The sequence below is a fragment of the Dermacentor andersoni genome, chromosome 11 (assembly GCF_023375885.2).
Source record: "Dermacentor andersoni chromosome 11, qqDerAnde1_hic_scaffold, whole genome shotgun sequence".
Classification (NCBI taxonomy): Eukaryota; Metazoa; Arthropoda; class Arachnida; order Ixodida; family Ixodidae; genus Dermacentor; species Dermacentor andersoni.
Genome location: NC_092824.1, coordinates 92,978,514 through 92,995,521, shown reverse-complemented (window position 1 = coordinate 92,995,521; position 17,008 = coordinate 92,978,514). Strand labels below are relative to the sequence as shown.

Genomic DNA, 17,008 nt, shown 5'->3' with positions numbered 1-17,008 from the left:
AAAAAGCAGGCTAGTCGTCATTCAAAATCAGGCTACAGGGGGGAAAAAAGACATTTAGACCAAAGCCCACAAGAGGATACACCACACCTTCAAAGACAACTTCCTTTTAAAATCTTCTGTATATAATTTTCATACAGTGAATTTTGAATTGCACCTCAACCTCATTTGTTTTATTTGCTTTTTTACTTTTTTATTTGTTTCCAGGCGAGAGTGATCGCGTGTATGTGCTACGTTTCTGTATTTCCTTCTTAACCTTCTACCTCCTCCTCTCCTCCCTTTCTGGTGTAGGGTAGCAAACCAATTTATTTTTCTGCTAAACCTCCCTCTTTCTCTTTTATTTCGTCCTTTCTTTTCGTTTTATTGCTATTACGTAACACCCCCTGTCATGATGCTTGCCGTGGAGTATTGCAGCGGCTTCTTGCAACTTAGTGAGTTGAAATGTTATTGCTAGTTTCAGAGTTTCAGTTCTCGGTAACTTTGAGGACATGGCTGGCGGTTTGGGTCGGCTAGTACTGCATTTCGACTGTACTCCTCTGAGCAAAAGTGTACAGGTGAGAGATTCTGGGATAAAGACAAATTTTAAGATTCTCCTCTTATGAACGTAACGTGAAACAGAGGACCGCTTTCAAAACTTGGCATCGTGAAATTTCCACTGCACTGGTTAATTTCAGTTTGTGGGCTTGAATTGAAAATAAATTGTTGTTTTCGGTGAGCCCGTGGTCCATTTATTTAAGCTCACAACTGCACATCAGCGCTTCACACGGGGATCAAGAAAAGCGAAGTTTGGTTTCCGTTCTTTTCCCTCCCTGTTTGCTTCACAATATACAGTAAAAGGCTCAAGGAAATAGCGCGTGAAAAAGACAAGGACGAAAGGAAGACGTGACACACACAGGCGCTACGTCTTCCTGTCACGTCTTCCTTTCGTCCTTGTCTTTTTCACGCGATATAAACCTCACGATGTCTTACCAACAAGCCCAAATCGCTGCATTACATCAAGGAAATAGTCCTTTTTTTCCTTTTCTGATCCACGCGTCACAGCGCCGCCTAAGTTTATAGATATGCATATCGTATCACGTGACAACAACGCATAAATGTGTGCCTTCCCCTGCCAACAGCCTTCCCCTGAGCAGCGAGAGCTACGTGGTGAGCCTGGGCAACTGCGTCACCTCCATGCTGGTGGCCACCAGCTCCCCGAGCGGACCGGCCTCCCGGTCGAGAGAAGTGAGCCCGAGCTCTTCGCTGCGCCGTTCCCGGCTCAGCATCGTCGCCGAAGACGTGCGGCCCTCGGGCGGCGTCGCCCGGACTACGTCACTGGACGACGCCACGTCGCCCAGTGCTTCCGGTGTGCCCAGCATCATGGTCACCAGCTGCTGAGAGACGGCGTCCACCGTTGTGCAGTCCGGAACCTCGGCGCTTCTTTTGATTCGAATCAGAAGGACACGAAAGATGCCGTCGGGTATTCTCGCCTTGGGACTCGGCCGTTGGAGGGTTCGGCGCTTCTTCGGAGCGAGCCTCGTTCCTCGAAGCTGATTGGTGCACCGAGCGCTTGTGGCGACCTCTGTTGGACGATATCCGAAGTAACCCCGGGATCACAAGAGCTCGAGGCCGCGGTTCCGATTCACTATAGTGAGACTTCAAAAGTGATGACCTGTGGTGACTTTTTTTTTCGGTGAACCTCGTGTACAAGGACCTACAGCGTACCGTGGTAAAAGAGGTGTCCCTCGTTATATATACGGCAGGTGCACCGCCAGGTGCGCCTAAGATGCACTCGGGATTACATGAGCGACCGAGGCTTAGCTGCGTCTCTTGTGCAACGTTCAGTTTGGGTTGAGAATGCAACGCTATAACGTACGCTCGCAGGCGGCGTTTGCTACCCATTTCGGCAACTGCAGGTTTCGCGGTAGATCACACGATTGTTCGCAGTGTGTCAGAACGCACGACCGTTGCAACCACTGGTGTGTTAAGTGACTCGGCTGAAGCACTCAGTGTAGTGCCGAGACTGGCGCATTGTTGCTTTGTTGTGGCATCGTGCCTTTCCTCACAACAAAGGAAAGCCCGTCGATTCAGCACCGAAGGCATATGCGTCTCTCCAGAGGTTGATACGGCCGTGTGTTTTTCGATTTAAGTGCTCGAGACGCTCATATCAACAGTGGAAACAGTAAATACTGTTTAAACCCTTATATCGCGATCGCGCTACCTTGCAACGCCTGCGAGTCGCAATCTTTAAAGAATGTACGGTGTGATAAAGAAAATATCCAGTGCTCACGGAAAGCGAAAATTTTTGTCAGTATACTAAATATAAATGTATCATCAGAATGAAACATACGCAAATCACGCTAATATGCAAGATGGCGCTGAACGCCACCAATGAGCTGAAACTACAGTTCTCGAGAATTCGCTTGTACATGACCTTATCTGACAGATTACAAACCAAACACCATCTGAGTGAGAATTCCTACTGAGAGTTATCTCAGCAAGAATAGCACGTAACTCCTCAATTTCAAATAGAATGGTGACCGACAAATTTTCACGAGCACTTTTTTTAATATTCTCCGAGGTGCACAAGACCAGACTATTCGATATGCTGACTTGTTGAGATCGCAACACCACGCAAGCTTGCTATCGAACCAAACCCGCAGTGTTCAATGGTTACAATATTTAAATGTTAACGTTGTGACATGTTCTAACTTGGTTTTGAGGCCTCGTGATCTCTTTTGCAACTTCAGAGGCAGTGAAAAAGTTTTTTAAAAAAATGCTTCGAAGTGCACTCAGCATGATGTACTTCCTGCTTCGAGCAAATATTTCGAATGTTTTGTCTGCCGCTGTGTAGAACACTGTTTTGCCGGCGCGTTCGAAGTGATCTGCTCCATTGATGTGTTTGTGGTGGATGTACCAAACGCTATTTGCCTCTGACTGGTTACTCGCACAGGAACGTATGTACACACCGCTATTGCTAAAGATCGCTAGCTTTACCGGGGGAATCCATATGGAGTAGTTAAAAGCAAGAAGTCTCCGGTTACACCATTTCACGTTTCTGCCTAGCTGTGCCTAAAAAAAAGCGTTTGGCACTGCTTTTTGAGGGCAAGTCGCACAGCGCAAAATATACAGTCGATATTTTTGACAGCACATTTGACAGTATAATTAAAATGAAACACTCAGGCGCCAATGTTTCAAGCACATCAGGGTCTCGTACAGCAGAAGTTATGACCAACCCCTTTCACCAGCAGAGTCTCGCTGCTATTGTGCGTCAATCTCAGCTGAGTTTTCGGTGCAGATTACTCGGAGGAAGTGACAGCGAAAGTGTCGCATATATGAGATAAAGGCCGTAACATTCAATCAGCGGGCCACAACTCGAACGCTTTCTACAAACGCCGAAGTCTGCTTCTACAGCACAATCTTCTAGTTTTTGGTTTGTCTTGCTTTGTTTTTAAATCTAGAGGTTCAACTTTCGAAAACGTCTCAAATAGGTCTTTATTTATCTTTCTTTCTTTTTTTCTTGCACATGGCTACGTCATGTCACGGTTCGCACTGCCGCTTGTGCACGCTGTCAATTTTCCGTTGTCGTCGCGAGTGGTGACATGCGAGTCCAAACGGCGCCTTCAATAACCGAAATATCGACCACGTGCTTCTGACCCGTCTCGTATCCATTCAACTGTGTGACAGACAATCGCGTAGCGAGTGCGTCGTCTTGCATTGCTTTCAAAACGACTGAAAGAGTGAAAAGCGTAGAAAGCAAACTTTTCAGAAGATAATTTACGTAAAAAACAAACACTTCTTCTTTTCCTTTTCTTTTTTTCTTTTGAATTTTCCCCGGCGTCCGCCCCGCAAACGTTGTTCGTTGATCAGCAGTGTTTACAAAGGCATGTCTTAACAGTGTTGCAATGCCACCTTCCAATACCACAGTAACCCTTCTGCTCACAGAGCGTCGAATATCAAAAATAGGACGACCGGAAAACGTCGAAAATCACGTCGAGCATCGATCCTAAGGTGGAGCTCCCATTCATCAAGAAGACTTGACAGCTTCTCGGGAAAAAAAAATAATTTCATGCGCTTGGGGCGTAAATATCCTAGACAGAAAGTCGTGCAGTCTCTCGTAATGTACGCCGACACGCATTTCTTAGTCGGGATTTGGGCGACAATGCGTAAAGAACTGAAAGGTGTACTACATCGACCTATTTTTGTCAAGCTCGCCCGACAAAACGCGGATGCGATTTTAAAAAGTAAGAGCAGCTTACTTGCTCTGAAAATAGAAAATTGCTTCTGTGTGCAGAATTCGGCGAAAGTAAACTGCCCGCTGTCTGGCGTGAAATTTCATCCCCTGACATTCGTAGCCATTTTCATATTTTAAATAATAAGAAAAGAAAGGAAGAAAGAAAGCCGTGAACATCAGCGTGGTGGGATATTGAAGAGCTTCCGTTATCAGACAAGCGTATTAGAGCCAGAGAGAATTACCCTTTTTTTTTTTTGCCTTTTCTCAGTCATTCATGCAAAGCTAAAAGTAATGCCATACTGCGTTTGTGATCTTACAAGTCATTTGTACTTACGATCGTTACCCAACGTCGTTAGCGGCGAGACTGAACTCCCACACTCTGTTCAGAAATTATTATTATTATTATTATTATTATTATTATTATTATTATTATTATTATTATTATTATTATTATTATTATTTAGCATAACAAAGCGAAAGAAAAACGGGCTAGCAATTGTCTCCTAAAAGAGACACCACGCCCACCCATTTGCAGAGCAATGAAAACAAGATAGAAAGAAGAAGAAAAAAAAACAGGAGAATAAAGAATACATCACACAGTCACACGCAGAGCACTAGCGTTGCATACAAGTCTAGTCCCGTGATTGGCAAAAGCTCCGGTACAGCTTTGCGAGCCTTATATAGAGTTCACGCGCAACCTTTCGGAAACAACATATCATTAAGAGGAAGATTTAGGTCGGCGGCCTCCTATCCAAATACATGGGAAAGGAGAAACCATTTTTCTCGGCAACCACTGCAGTGAATTTGAGGAAGTTTGTTGTATTTAAAAAGAAAAAGTTAAAATCCAGTGGCTGTTGGAAGCAGATTTTTTCATTTAGAACATCGATTTTCTTTTTAATGAAAATTTGCCGGAAATCGCACATTTTTAGAAAACAAAACTACCTATTTTACAACTCCGTAACTAAGCAGCAAGAAAATGATATCACATTTCTGTAAATCACGTCTAATAGTACATCTAAAACGGACAAAATTGATTGCGTTCTACAGTGCTCTGCAATATACTCTTCTTATGCGAGCTTAACGTTTGCAACAACCTGCTGAACAGTGTAATAAATTCACGTAAACCACAAATTTATACATCAAATTTGTCCGCTTTAGGCGCTCTAACGGATGCAGTTTCCAGAGCAGCGACATCTGTTGTTGCTTCGGAGGCACAAATTTATAAACTTCGGGTTTCCTTTTGAAACAACCTTTGTAAAAAGATCGTTTAAGTTCGCTTAAGATCTTCGTCAAAAAAATTGAGATCCTAAATGAAAAATTTTGCTTCCAACAGCCACTACAATTTAACTTTCTTTCTAAAATGCAACAAACCTCCTTAAAATCGGCCCAGAGGTTATCTAAGGAAAGTGTTTCTGTGTTTTACATATGTCTGAATAGGCGGCATCACAGCTGGGCCCGAGCTAAAGCTTCTTCTTAGTCGCAGCTCTTGCAATATTGCTGAAATTTACTCAGCAGCACACCGAAGAAAGTTGGACAGTCTAAGGACGAGTGCTGAAGCGTTTCGCTGGAGGAATTCCCAGCGAAACACAGTTCGCCGCCAAGTAAATTTGAGCGCTTAAAAGCGAAGTGTTCAAAAGAAAAGTTGCTCAAATCCGGCTTTGAGTAACTGTAGACGGCCATAAGGTGTAAAAAAAAGTTGTTGTTTTTTCTGTCCTTAGTGAACGTCCTGACAAGAGTTCGATGGGGACAACAATTTTAGTGTATTATGCTGCTTTTAGCTACCGTCTAATGCTTTAAATTATCTCGGAGATCTACCTATACAGAGCACAAGGACAGACGTTCAGGTTGAAGATTCGATATACCCTGCTATCACGGAACGTGACCGATTCAGTTTCGTTACCGGGCCCGGCAGCACCTTCTAGCGAAGCTGTGACCCTCTTCAGGATAACTTCTTCTTGGGCGGGTTGGCTTTTGCTTAACGCGATCCTTTTAGCGCAAAAACTCGAAAATGAAAGATAACAGAGGGGAACGAGAGGAAAGGAAACATGAGCGCTGCTGTAGCGTACGTCTCTTGTCGAGTCTTTGCGCTACGAAGATCATGTTGCGGCCGTCTTCATTTCCCAGGCGTTCGCACTCTATAAAAAAAACGAGGTTAACGCTTTTAAGGCTGCGACGAATTCCCTTTCACAAACGATGCAGCTAAATAAAGAAATACAGCCTTGAAAGCGTGCTTCCCCACAACTATAATCATAATGTGGAAAAGCCTACTTCGCCCCTTATGTGATAACTGAATTTTTTCAGATGCCGTCCGTTCGTACGATCGGGACCCTCCTTTCGCCGAGCGCATTTCTTGGTGGACACTGTAAATTATTGCAGCGTCCTCCATCGACGTAGTAACGTGACAAACAAGGACCGACGGCGTCGATGAGAGAGAGCGCGCGCATAAAAACACGCACTGGTATTGTCCGCAGAGCAGGTTGCGGGCGGTGATGAATTCGAGGAGACTAACGTCCCATGTGGTTACCAGGGGCGCCGTGGTGTAGGGCTCCAGATCCATTCTGACCATCTAAGGTTGCTTAACCTGAGCCCAAATTAAAGTATAGGAGAGTTTTCTTCTTTCTTTCTTTTTTTCATTTCGCCCCCAGGGGAATGCAGCCACCGACGCTGGGACTCGAACCCTCGACTTCGTGCTCTACAGCGGGACGCCACAGTCTCCGTTACGCCGCGGTGGGCAGGCGTGATTAAATTTTATTAGCGCTGACCCGATGGTGCAATGTTTATGCGGAATACACGAAGCTGATTCTGACTTTCTTTCTTTCTTTCTTTCTTTCTTTCTTTCTTTCTTTCTTTCTTTCTTTCTTTCTTTCTTTCTTCTTCTTCTTCTCTTTTTCTTTTTAAGCGAACTGAGCTTGTATTGAGCTGTGCAGACAGTTTTGCTCGCCGTTATTCATGCTAGCGATTTCGATGATGGAGGAACTGATTGAGAAATACGAACTGACAGAGAACAAGGTGAAGACGTGGATTTGCAGAAAGGTTTAAAATAGTCAATATAACAGCAGTGAAGCCCGGAGCACATAAGCTGTACTGATGAAAGCACTATCCTCTACCGTACAAAGCAACTTGTCAATTACTCTCCGACGACAACACAAAGCGTCTAAATGAGACTGCCAAAGACAAAACAAGACTTTTGCCGGGTCCTTTCATCGGCGAAGTGACCTCGCTACCCAATAGAGCACAAGTTGGTACAAACCGAAGTAATTAGTCAAAACGTTGCACGTTTCTCGACACTTGTTTCAACACGATTGTAGAACTACTGAATAAAAGACTTATAGAAATTCGCTTATAAAGTTGCATTAGATATAAAATTTACACCGTTTGTATATGAATGCCTCACAAAGGTAGGCGCTGAAATGACGTCTTTTCAACGGAGACAAGGGCTTTAATAGGAACTATGAAGATGCCCGCACCAGAAAGCGATCATCACACGGTCATTTTCTTTGTGCGTTACACGCCAGTTCCTCAAGCATATATTTACTACACCAATGTTATATACCTACTTGCTGTGCAAAATGAAGTTTGACCATTCATTCGCTTCATTTATTGACTTCTGAATGGAAACCCGAGATAGGGCAGTCGCTAGGCAGCTGGTGAGTGGATCAAACATCGCACAACAGTGGGATCACGAGATAGCCGTCGCCATTATCGTTTTGTGACGCCGCTCAATCGCAGCCTCCGAGATGACCAAGGACAGTGACCTCGATCTCGGAGGCCACAGCTTAATTCTTTGACGCGTTAGATACATGTGGGTTTAATATTGCGTAGCACTCCAGTCAGTCTTTTCGTTTTTGTTCTTGCTTTTGTTTTCTAGGAACTGATTAGTTTTCGCTTGTTTGTGTCCGTGCGTAATTAGACCGACACTTCTGTTATCCTTATGATGAAAACATAGTTGTCTCTTTGCTATCCCCTTAGTCTTTCTTTTTCCACGCCACGTCAGTCTTGTTGCAGTGTCATCGTATTGCTCACTTGTGTCCGTGTTGTTCAGTGCTCGCGTAGTTTGCTTGTGCCGTTCTTTGCAGTGAACTTTGTGCGCTTGTAAAAGCTTGTGTGCAGTAGAGCATTTACTAGTTCATTTATCGAGGTGACAGTGGTTCGTATTGCATCGTGTCCCCACTATTTTTTTTGCTTGAATTACAGTTCTATTGGTTAATATTTTATGATGCGTCCCCGCAAGGGAACATGAAATGAATAAAACGGAGGAACCGCCTAAACTCATTTTTTGGAAACATACCGACGGCAGTATCTAGTAGAAAATACTTTTTTCTATCTTTATGATTTGTGTACCAGAGTACAGAGAGAAAATTATTTCCTTCTCCAGAAAGCAGATCTTAAATATTGAAGCTGTTCCTCTTTGCAGTGGTTCAAAGCGCATGCACATAAATAAATGAATGCCCGTAAAAACAGTGCCTCACGAACAAAAACAGTAACTCGCAACGTACGGCGTTGAAAACAACTATAATCTTCCTAAGCGCCGTCTATGGCAAGTACTATACATGCTAGAACAAGGCGACAGACTTGTGTAGCTGTATTTTGCATACTGTGTTCATCGAAAAAACGAAAACAGTTGTTACAAATTTTGTCAGTTGCGGTCCGTTTCGAGCAATAACGCTTCCTCGGTTTGTTTGCGCGCAATGCCGTTTTCGTTCTCATTGGTCGCAAGTGCGCAACGTATTCGGCGGAAGCGTTTATCGCTTACTGCTCTTGTAACGAAGTGAATAAAGAAATATTCTTTTTCAATGCCTTTCGACCTACAATCCTTAAATGGGGCCCATGATACCAAATTTTCGAGTTTCACAGCAACAACAATGACGTCATGTGGATATCCTATGGACTTTCACTGCCAGGACGTGAATATCCTAGTCGAAGATGTGGATATCTTATGAGCATTCACTTCCAGGGCGTGGATATCCTAAGATATCCGTCGAAGATGTGGATATCCTATGAGCACTCACTTTCAGGACGTGGATATATCCTAGGATATCCTAGGATATCCGTCAAAGATGTAGATATCCTGTGGACATTCACTGCCAGGACGTGGATATCCTAGGATATCCTAGGATATCCGTCAGAAATGTGGATATCCTGTGGACATTCACTGCCAGGACGTGGATATCCTAGGATATCCGTCAAAAATGTGGATATCCTGTGGACATTCACTGCCAGGACGTGGATATCCTAGGATATCCGTCGAAGACGTCCTGCGGCCGCACCTTTCACCTTCGTTCGGCCGCATTTACCGTGTCCTGCGGACATCCCTTGCATGTCCGCGAAGGACGTTATGGGGACATGCCGCGTTACATTTTACGGATATGTGTCAGGGCCTTTTGCACAGCGTTCGCCATAATGTATGTTGTGTTCGAAGCACACGCTGTGCGACAGGTGCAACGGTCCGAGCACCCACGAAATCAAGAATAGATACGCTGTGTGCACATGTTGCGCACGTGCGCGAGCGGAAGCGCAGCATACTCGACATCCTTCTAGGACTTACGACACACGCAAGTGGTTCATCGAACTGACTAAACTTTTCAACGTAAACTGCGTCAGAAAAAATTCGCGAAGTATGACGTACACAGGAGCTGCAGACATGATAGCTTCTAATCGTAATTCGAACATGCGAGAAAACATAAATCCATCACAAAGAAACTTAAAGACAACAGCCTCTTCGAAGACGAATAACCACGCGTATGCCAAAGAAAAGGTCCCCGTGCAATATTATTCGTATGTCCCTGGTAGGATACCTGAAACTGGACGTCCGGCAGACGCCCTATTTGTTTCCGAAACGCGGTGCATGGACATTGGGACACGATTCGGATGTACTACGAGCGATTTGTTTTCACTAGGTTAATGTGCGCGTTACATGTTAAACTGTACGAGTCCCACCGCAAACTGGCGAATTAAACATGAGCGCATTCGGTGGAGTTCTGTAAAACAAAACATTCTTGTCTATTTCGCGAGCGGCAGGAGTTGTACCGTCCTGTGCGTAGCTCGGGTCTGTGGTGGCGCAACTCGCCAAACGCCTGCACACCGCAGACGCGCCTGCGCGTAGCCTGAATTCCTCCGGAGGCTGTGTAACAAGTAAACACGTCGCCCTTTGTCAACAGTTCAAAGCATACCCGCAAGAGCAGCGTGGCTTCGGACGTTAAACAGGAGGCCGGACACCATCACGGGAACTGGAATTGCCGGTAACGTGATACCGTACTCCAATGACACGCTGGTCCACACCTTGACCATGCTATATTAATGCGCAGTAGCACAAACAACCGCATAGACAACACAGAGCGCTATCAATTTCTGATTATTCTTCGATTCTGCAAAATATGAACAGTGGACGCTCGCATCATTTTTGCGCTGGAGAGAGAGAGAGAGAGAGAGAAACTTTATTTGGTTTTTTCAAGGATTTAGCGTTTCGAGGTCTCCGTCGTCTTCTTGGGTGCCGGCGACTTGGAGCCTCTTCCGGCAAGGGTGGGCCCCTATTCCAGGGCTCCACTGAGCCTAGCTACCTCACTAGCGTGCTGCACTAAGGCCCTTTGGGCCGTGAGCTCGCAGCTGGTAAGCCGACTCTCCCATTGCTCCGCACTCGGGTTATTGTGTTGGTGGAATGACTGATTGTGTTTGCATTCCCATGTGACATGATAGAGTGGGTGTGGCCCCGCACCATGGGCAGATGTCTCTGTATTGTGTTGGGTACATTTTGTTTAGGACGTATAAATCTGGGAAGGAGTTTGTCTGCAATCTGCGCCAACTCGTTGCTTCCTCCTTCGTTAGAGCTTTGTGCGGTGGGGGATATTGCGCTGGAAGATAGCTTTATGCCGAACCAACTAGCCCAACAGTATCGCGGCTGCGCCGTGAAAAGTTGAGTGCACCGAGCACTCTACTTGATTAAAAGGAAGACCAAAGGACCCCCTACCACTCAATGTCATGCAGCTCAACGAACGGACACGAGTGCCAAGAGACGACACAAGTGCTCCTCGTCCGTGTCTCTTCGTTGCGCTACTGCACAACGAACGTGTCCCAACTGGCCCTGTTCACTATTCTAGTCCCCTACGCTCGCAGAGAAGCGAGAGCATAGGAACCCCAAGCGTAAATGGGCTTTGTCGAGGCGCGGCCAACTGCACTGTTGCAGTTTTCTTCAATGAACTTGGTCAATGAACGCAATAAGGCCATGTTCCAACCGACCAACGGAAAATCGAAGTTGTAATAACACCGCGTCGCGATTTACGGCTGACGTAGCGAGGTCCCCACGCTGGTATAACAGGTAGAAAGTTCAGTTCTCGTGCAAGGAAATTTTTTTAAAATTCAGTTATATCGCCTTTAGACGCCATTTATTTCTGTCCATGAAAAATTCAGTCTCACCGAATTTCTAGCATCTTCACAATCATGAAATGCATACTACAGCAAAACCGATTTAGGAATTTCAATGCGACTAGCATTGTTTGCCTACGTAGGTAAGCCATTCTGAGTGAGTGAGTGAGTGAGTGAGTGAGTGAGTGAGTGAGTGAGTGAGTGAGTGAGTGAGTGAGTGAGTGAGTGAGTGAGTGAGTGAGTGAGTGAGTGAGTGAGTGAGTGAGTGAGTGAGTGAGTGAGTGAGTGAGTGAGTGTCTGTCTGTCCTCTCACGCCAACCCAGTGGACCAAGTTGTCTAACAGCGTGTTGCCACTAGGTATGTGCTCGTGGTCGTGATGCCGCCGTCGTGGTCGTTGCATCGTCGTTATTCCTGCTTTGTTAACAGATTCGTCATGCCGTCATCAGTCCGCCATCGTCGTCATACAGGCTTCGTGATACAGGCGTAGTCACGCCATTGTCATCATATACTAGTCATCCCATCGTCCTCATACCGTTGTCACGCTACCGTCGTCATTGTGTCGCCGTTATACAGTCGTCGTCACGCATTGGTCGTCATACCGTCGCGCTCGCTCCATCATCGTCAATCAGACTTCGTTATCCGGCTCTCGTTATGTCATCATCCTTACGCCGTCGTCACACATTTATTGTCATCCCTTGGCGTCATGCCGCTGTCGTCACGCTGTCGTTTTACCATCGTTATCACTTCAACAACGTCATTCCTTTGTCGTCATGCCATCGTTGTCATACCGCCTTCATCGTTCTATCGATGTCGATCTTCCTTCGTCATTCCATCGTAATTATGCTGTCGTCATTCAATCATGATTATGCCCCCGTTGTTATGCCATCATCGTCATTGCGCGGTACATACCAAGTTTTTTTAGTATGGTACATACCAAATAATTTTGGTACATACCAAGTTAACGAAACGGCCATCACCAAGACGTGGGCGGCTGTTTCATGACCTACATGACACGTCATGACATTCATGTCATGGCCTGTCATTTATGTTCGTCAAAAAAGAATGTCATGCTATGCCAGTTTTAGTACATACCAAGACGTAGGCGGCTGTTTCATGGCGTACATGGCACGAATGTCATGACATTCATGTCATGACCTATCATTTATGTTCGTCATACATTCTTGTCCTACGTGATAGTTTTGGTACATACCAAGGTAACGAAACGACCATGACAGCACCAAGGCGTGGGCGGCTGTTTCATGACCTACATGACACACGTCAACATTCATGACATGGCCTGTCATTTATGTTCGTCATACACTCTTGTCATACTATGCCAGTTTTGGTACTACATGATACATGGTACCTACATGACACACGTCAACATTCATGACATGGCCTGTCATTTATGTTCGTCATACACTCTTGTCATACTATGCCAGTTTTGGTACTCACTAAGTTAACGAAACGACTATGAGAGCACCAAGACCTAGGCGGCTAGATTGATAGACAGATAGATACTGTCAAAAGTGGCAAACGTTCACCAAGAAATGCTTTGCTTTTAGAAAAATAGAGAGTTGCAACTTCGCCCAAATAGCGAAACATTGGCAGCGACAGCAGAGCAAGACTCGTAGTAGTTTCAAAGGCAGTATAAATATCAGTAAACATTCACTTTTACACACTGTTTCAACGTGCGTAATGTACTCACGAGTTAAAAGAAATAGTGTGCGGCCCGCTTTGTAAGGCGCCATTTTTGTTTTGTTGTTCTGCAGAGCGGCCGAGGCCGCCGCCGGTTGGTTGGCCGGTTGTAATCCCGCAGCGAATGCTTTGCCATTATTGTCGATACGATGCGCTTCCGTTTACATGCACCGCTGAAATGCGCATTCTCCATCGAAAATTAACCCCATTTGGCGCATTAGATGCGATGCGCTTCCCTAGCGTATTGACGTTGTCGTGGTTGGCATGAACAAATTACCCTGTTTACCCTGAAATGCGATGACGTCATTCTAATGAAGTCTCAAAAGTATAGTGTACTAGAAGTGTACTAGTGTACACTATACTCAAAAATGAAGCCGTACCACCGCCATCTTACCATAGGCACGTATAATCGTTAGTAAATATCGGTGGTTATACAAAGCGCTTTCTTCCTACTCCCTATGGTTAATTTTGCCTTACTGATGTTCGAAGTCTTTCTGTCACTGATTTGAGGTGGAAGCCTAAACGGCTTGTCAAATGTTATGGTAAATCATTACTTAATACGCAGCCGAAGTTAACATTTCAGCTAGAAACCACGAGCTTTTATTTTCCAATTAGGCTAGCATTTACAATAAGTGAGCAAAATTAAACGAGCTGCGAGTGGATTTCAGCTGTCGCGGTGCAAGTACAGGCAAACTCTCACCGGTGTTGGTAATGAACTACGGGGGCTGCCACTCCAGCAATTTTCTTGCGTACCTCCTTCGTATTACCCCATTAGAGCGCGTCCATGCGGCCGCTCAATTCGATCCAAACTGCCGCTCGGTGCCGATTTGATAATTGCAAACTCCTAAACAGCATCGTTGTTAATTTTATTCCGTACCGATGCATTCAAAAGTATTGCAGCATGTCTGGACAACCATCAGCTCCCCGAGGATTGGAAGGCAATTCCGCTTTCACAAAGTACGTTAATAAACAGAAACTTCCCAGCAGTTACGGTTCCATTTTCCTCGCCAGCAATTCCTCGCCAGCAATTCCTCGCAAGGCATTTCAGCATGCATATACAGGGTCCTGCTTATTTCGTTTAGCGTGTTCGAAAAAGAATGTGCTTACTGCTCCGCTGTTCTTGCCCACGTTTTGCAGAAGGATCGCATTTTGGACTATACGTCATTCAGTGTAACGCTTGCCACACAAAGGAACCCTAAAGGCAAGTATTAAGTCAAGCTAAAGTGATAGATTAGTGCTCGAGAATCTCTAGGGCGTCAACACTATGGCGAACAGAGCCTTAGTAATCCAGAAATTGAGGTAAATGCAAGGCAAGATTAGACTCCGCCGGAACATTCAAGTGCTTGCCCGATGACGAAGGCACTACCCACTTAAATTCTGTCACTTTTACTCAACCAATCTTTATAAAAAACAATTTCATTGCATTACAAGACGAAATGCTACTTGTCCAGCTCCATTTCATTTTTAGAAAAAAAGAACTCATTGGCATTACCCTTGATAACGATGCGGGCGGTCGAAAAGTTTCGTTTTCGCTCGACTGTGCGCCGCCCGGGCGTGCGAGTTTCGGTAGTTCCGTTTTCGCGTAGTGCTGAGCTATGGTTTTTCTGGCTCGCGAAACTCGCACCAACTGCAAGTTGTCGCGGAATGCCCGAACGGTCCACGCCACTTCACCAAGGCAGCTGCAAATCCACCACTCTGTCTTGGCTCGGTTTCTCCATGGCCGCGCGTTCGCGTTTTGTGCAAAAAGTCGTACCGCCGTCTGTCGGGCACCGTTTTTACTCGGCGACGGCAGCAAATGGCGGCAACGGCGTACGCAACGTCACCACTCCCCGGTTGGGTGGCGGGAGTTTTGAATTGCGATAAGGCTATTCGGAGATTTCGGATCAAACTTCCTCGTAGACTCGAGTCTTTTCTTGATGCGAAACAAGCGTTGCGAGTTTTCTGGAATGGTACTTAAACGGTCGCGAAATGCGCAGTTGCTGCCGAAGCACAACGCAGCCGCCCCCCTCCCTCCCCCTCCCCCCCCCCTTGCCTTTCGCGTGATGGAAGACGGCGCGTTTGCTCTCCGCTTTCTTCCTTCGCTCGCGCCCGATTGAGCCACGATCGTAACCTTCCCTCGCGTGCTTTAACTCGCACATACAGAACAACATGCGCGGCGACGGCAAAAAGTGTGCCTAGAGTGCCCATATAATTGCCGTCATGATGAAAATAGAGCTATTGAGCATTCCAATTTAGGAATTAACAGAAGATATATAGTAGACTTCCTTCAGTCCGCGAATAGCTTGATTGACATACAAAAGTCTTCACTTTTTGGTACATATGTCGGGACACCCTGCACGATTGCCGCAACCTCTTCGGCGTTTCATTATTCTGACCAAACGTGATCTTTTTTCTTTTATGGCATACTTTTAAATTTCTCTTGTTCCAAAATGCTCATTATAGGTTTTGAACCAATTCGTACTTTAAGCATGCAAACCCCATTTTTCATTACTAGGCAGTGTGTGCGTGTGTGCGTGCGTGCGTGTGTGCGTGCGTGCGTGTGTGTGTGTGTGCGTGTGTGTGTGTGTGTGCGCGCGCGCGCGCGTGCCATCGCCACAAACGGTAGTCTGAAATTAGGAAATGCTTTTTTTATTTTACAGAGCTTCAAAATTCAACTATTTTGAGAGACAAATTTCGGCATCAAAGAAAGCTTTTCACCAATTCTTCCACTACAAAGACAGGTCATGAAATGTGTGGATTTTCATGAAGCACAAAACAGTGCATAGAACTTTCCCATGGGGGCTAGCACCATGTTTTCAATACCCCCTGCCAAGAGGCACCGAGAACAAGTTTTCAATAGCAGTCTTCAGAGTGCTGACAAAGTGCTGCCATCTATGTAGTAGAACACAAAGACCGCAATAAATGTAACCTTGAAGCATTGAAACTTTGCAGCACATCCAAGGGATGTGCTCCATTCGTCCAAATCTCCCTGAAAATCGGAATATTTGCTGTTAATGTGCCGAGCTTGTCCAAAGCATTATATTCGTCGGAAATATTCCTTGGAAATATGCCCAGCCTCAACAAGTTCAGCTTTTGCTGAACTCCTCCAAGCTCAACCAGTACTGTCTTGTCCATAGCGCCGCCTAAGAGGTCAAGTACGTAATGATGCATTGAACCTACCTTATAAAGAAAAGAAAACACTGACAATGCACGTGACAGAGCAGCAGTCTTGCCAACCAAGCATTTCACCATTCAGTATCATGCAAGATCTGGTTGGCGTAAACATCCTTCAGAAAACCAGTTACACGTCAACTTAAACACAACTTTATTTAACATTTCAAGAAGAATGCAAGAACCATAAATAACACATCAGCAGACGAACCCGGCGACAAAAACTTGGTGGCAAATTGCTCTCGTGCCACGCCAAGCATGACCAACGCACGCACGCAACATCTTATCTTGTGATGGTGACGCTCTTGCTCTTTTACAGCATAAATACTAAAAAACCAATGAGCATGAACATTCACATCGTACATAGGCACAAAATGTCGGCTTTTTTAACATCTCATGCATGTTATGGTGGAAATTAAAAAAGAAAAACATTATATAAACTTCACTGTATGGAGCACAAGTGTCCCACCAAAATTGCACTTAAATCTGGGCACGTGGCAGTACGCACCAAATAATCCAACCAAATTACAATGTTTCCATTGGCCCAGAATTTTTATCACATGAGCATTGAAATCAAAGGCACATGTCATG

The 17,008-nt window shown here is 45.3% G+C and overlaps 1 protein-coding gene across 2 annotated transcripts in view; it reads left to right on the top strand.

The window, feature by feature from the left end:
* LOC126539049 (multiple PDZ domain protein-like) overlaps positions 1 to 9,004 on the top strand; it is a 297,857-nt gene extending 288,853 nt beyond the window's left edge. For both annotated transcript variants that reach the window (XM_055075156.1, XM_050185759.3), the window contains one exon: positions 1,116 to 9,004. In XM_055075156.1, the coding sequence (XP_054931131.1) occupies positions 1,116 to 1,374 (259 nt within the window). In that variant the 3' untranslated portion in view covers positions 1,375 to 9,004. The remainder of the gene's footprint in view (positions 1 to 1,115) is intronic.
* Positions 9,005 to 17,008: the final 8,004 nt, after the last annotated feature.